This window comes from Perkinsus marinus (genome assembly GCF_000006405.1).
Source record: "Perkinsus marinus ATCC 50983 genomic scaffold scf_1104296937002, whole genome shotgun sequence".
Classification (NCBI taxonomy): Eukaryota; Perkinsozoa; order Perkinsida; family Perkinsidae; genus Perkinsus; species Perkinsus marinus.
Window position 1 is genome coordinate 2,006 of NW_003213958.1, and position 3,246 is coordinate 5,251.

Consider the following 3,246-nt stretch of genomic DNA (forward strand, 5'->3'; position numbering starts at 1 on the left):
TTTACTCATCAATATTTTTCTCATATATTTTAATATAACAATTATATTATATTGGAGTTTCATCCGTGATATGAAAAACACTAGTGGAAAACATATTTCACGACCACGGCATACCGCGAATATCGCGTTTTTCACCATGTTTTACGCCACTTCACGTAAAACGGGTGGAACTCCATTTAATATTTATTATTCACTAATACACGGACTATATAAATACATTATATTATAGTATTAATAAAAGCATTTATATGTAATAAGATAAAGGTTATCACCGTAATCACTCACCTCGGGTATGACCTCCCCGATGAGTTTAATCATGCGAGTTTCCGAATACAACTCCCGCGGCCAGCGTTGTAGTAGAGGAAGTAGTCGAGTCGGTTGGTGAATAATTACACTGAAAAAATATTGGAGGAAAAATTTGACAAAAAAACGGCGCATTCATACAAAAACTTTCTTACAGGGCAAAAAAATTATTTTTCTACTGAGACATTCATTCAATCAAATACGGAGCTCAGGGTTGTGGGTTCGATTCCCAGCAAGAGCATTTTCCGCTTTTTCCACAGTATATGATGGAAAATGATAATATTAATGATGATGCTACTAATGATAATATTTACATTCATAATCTACGCTCTTCGAAATTGTGTATGGCTTGGGAGCTCAACTGGTGACAGTCACAAAACGACAGTAATAGTATTTTATATAACGCTGATTCGAATCAATCATATCATTGGAGTTGCACTGAAAAACATATTCCACTTTGCGGAGAAAAACACCTGACCGGTCACTATCGCGTTTAAAACGGGTGAAACTCCACTAGGTTACCCCGATATTCATACCACTCCATCACTACCTTTCAATCGTTTTATCAAGTTCGTTGCGGGGCGAGCGGAGCTACATTTTACAATTTCGAGTGTGCGTGCGTACGAATCATTTCTCCACAACCAGGGAGATTTTGAACACCAGTCGGGAGAAACATGAACTCCGTATATAAAAAATTGAAATTTTCATAGAAACGAAATCCCATACCACACCATTACTACTTCGTAATTGTCTTATCGTAAATCTCAGCATCTACCAAGCCGCTCCTTTTCGCCGTATTAACATCAGTAGGCAAATACCCTACGAGGAACTGCAAGGCGTCATACGACTCGAACTCAGCAGCAATAGACTTCCAAATAGCCCTACATAAGTTCGATCCCCGGTGGAGACATCTTTATAATACTACCCGTGTTTTTCACTATCAATGAGAGACGTCAAAGTCGCCGCCCTATGGTACTCCTTATCACTAAGTAGTGGTTGCAACGCTGAGCCTGAGATCGAATAAAACAATTCGGTGATATTATGAAAACTCTGAGGAAATTCTCATTGGTTTCTGTACACTTCTACCAAATTCGTATATAAACTCCTATAATTAGTGAGAAAATTGCAAAGCTCAACTGAGGGAAACGAACATATATTCCTACTCCAACACTGGAATAAAATACCTCAGCCGAGGATCGAACCGGGGCGGAATCGGGTAATATTCCCGGGGGAATTCATTTTCAATTTTCTACATTTTTAAATCATCTTTTTTATCACAATCGAGCTTCACCCGTTTTACGCGAAGTGGTGAAAACCGCGATATTCTCAGTGATATGCAGCAGTCGTGAAATACGTTTTTTACTACTGTTTTCCATAACACTAGGGTGAAACTCCAATGATCCGAGTTAACTTTTTTATGTTTTTTATGATATCAGAATTATTTTCCCCTTCCCTTTTCCGCCAACCTCAATTCGATGCGTTGAGGAAATGCAAGATTGCAAGATTTCCCATCCTGTCAGCAATCTCCACTTACTCAACACAGTGCCCACAGCCTCAGAAGTGTCCATAGTAGCAGCAACTTGCACAGCTCTCTCGAATCTAAATACCAACTTCGCTCCGCTAATAAATCACTGCTCAATTTTACACATGAATTCGCTTAAAAAACCAACAATGGAGTTCCACCCGTCATGTGAGAAACACATTTAACACTTTTTTTCGCGGAAACATATAATTCACATGGAGTATTACATTATTTAACATTGAAAACGCGAAACTCCAATGATCTCACAAAATTTCCTCATAATGTTCATATGGTCACCAACACATGTAGTTGACCATATGCATATTTGCGAAACCAGTTACTCCAATCGAGCGGAAAAACCACAATGCGATATCAACACCAGCTTCACTGCGCCACGAAATTACAGAAATCGTATGCTCATCTTCGGAATTCCTCAGCTGAGTTTTTCGGTCACAAGTTTCCAAAAACCCACAAAATTTTTCACATTATCACCAACACACGTAGTTGACCATATGCATATTGTCGAACCGATCAAGGCCATTACTTTCTCCGAGCGATAAGCCACATCGCATGGTCCATAAGCGACCGTCTCGAAATCATAATAATCTCCATCGGCGTAGTAACGAACGCTATTGTTCGACGGGAATCGTCTTTTTGGGAAGACGAGGATGGGGAGAATCTAAGAAAAAATATGGAAAGCGCAATTTTTATCAATACCAAGTTGTGGAAAAGTTTTCATTTTTTTTGAAAATTCTATAATTTTTTAATCCTAAAAATTTTACTCCAACTAGTAAAGTAAAACTAATTTACTAACACTAAAAAATTACTCCCAAAAAACGCATTTTCCCGAAAAAAAATTTCCCATCATTCCCCATAAAATGACTCACGCTAAACCTGTTTCCGACGGTAAAACCCATCGAGAGCATTCATCTAGCGAGCTCGTTGGCACCTACAACGCAGCAGTGGGACAGTGTTGGAAAACGAATATATGTTCACTTTCCTCAACCGAGCTCAATCATTCGGGTAGAAGTGTAGAAAACCAATAAGAAATTCCTCAAAAATTTTCACATATCGTCACCAATACATGTAGTTGACCATGTGCATATTTTCCAAAATTTGCGAAAAAAAATCCTATAAATTTTCAGTAAATCGACAACCCCACTCACTCGGTCCGAAAACGCAGCCTCGCCCTTCAAGTTAACCACGTGATGCACCATAGAGGCTGACGGATCTGATTATAAAAATAGTAGCTTCGCTCCGCCTTTTTTGTGTGAGTCACGCTTGAACCTAAGATACTACCTCCGCCTTGGTCGCTGTTCAATTTGATACCCTCCGCTGGACAGGTGAGAATTGAAAGTTGCGTAGTAGCGAGAAAATCATCAGAGTCGCTGGGGATGCCTACAGACCTAATCCGTATCTTT

At 39.2% G+C, this 3,246-nt stretch overlaps 1 protein-coding gene across 1 annotated transcript; it reads right to left on the bottom strand.

Annotated features, from left to right (window-relative positions):
- Nucleotides 1-1,039: 1,039 nt before the first annotated feature.
- Pmar_PMAR025622 (hypothetical protein) lies at nt 1,040-2,774 on the bottom strand (the record flags this gene model as incomplete). Its single annotated transcript, XM_002783443.1, has 5 exons — nt 1,040-1,184; nt 1,229-1,313; nt 1,838-1,902; nt 2,370-2,504; nt 2,713-2,774. Coding segments are annotated over 5 exons (492 nt in total), but the record flags the coding sequence as incomplete, so codon positions are not given.
- Between the last annotated feature and the right edge of the window lie 472 nt (nt 2,775-3,246).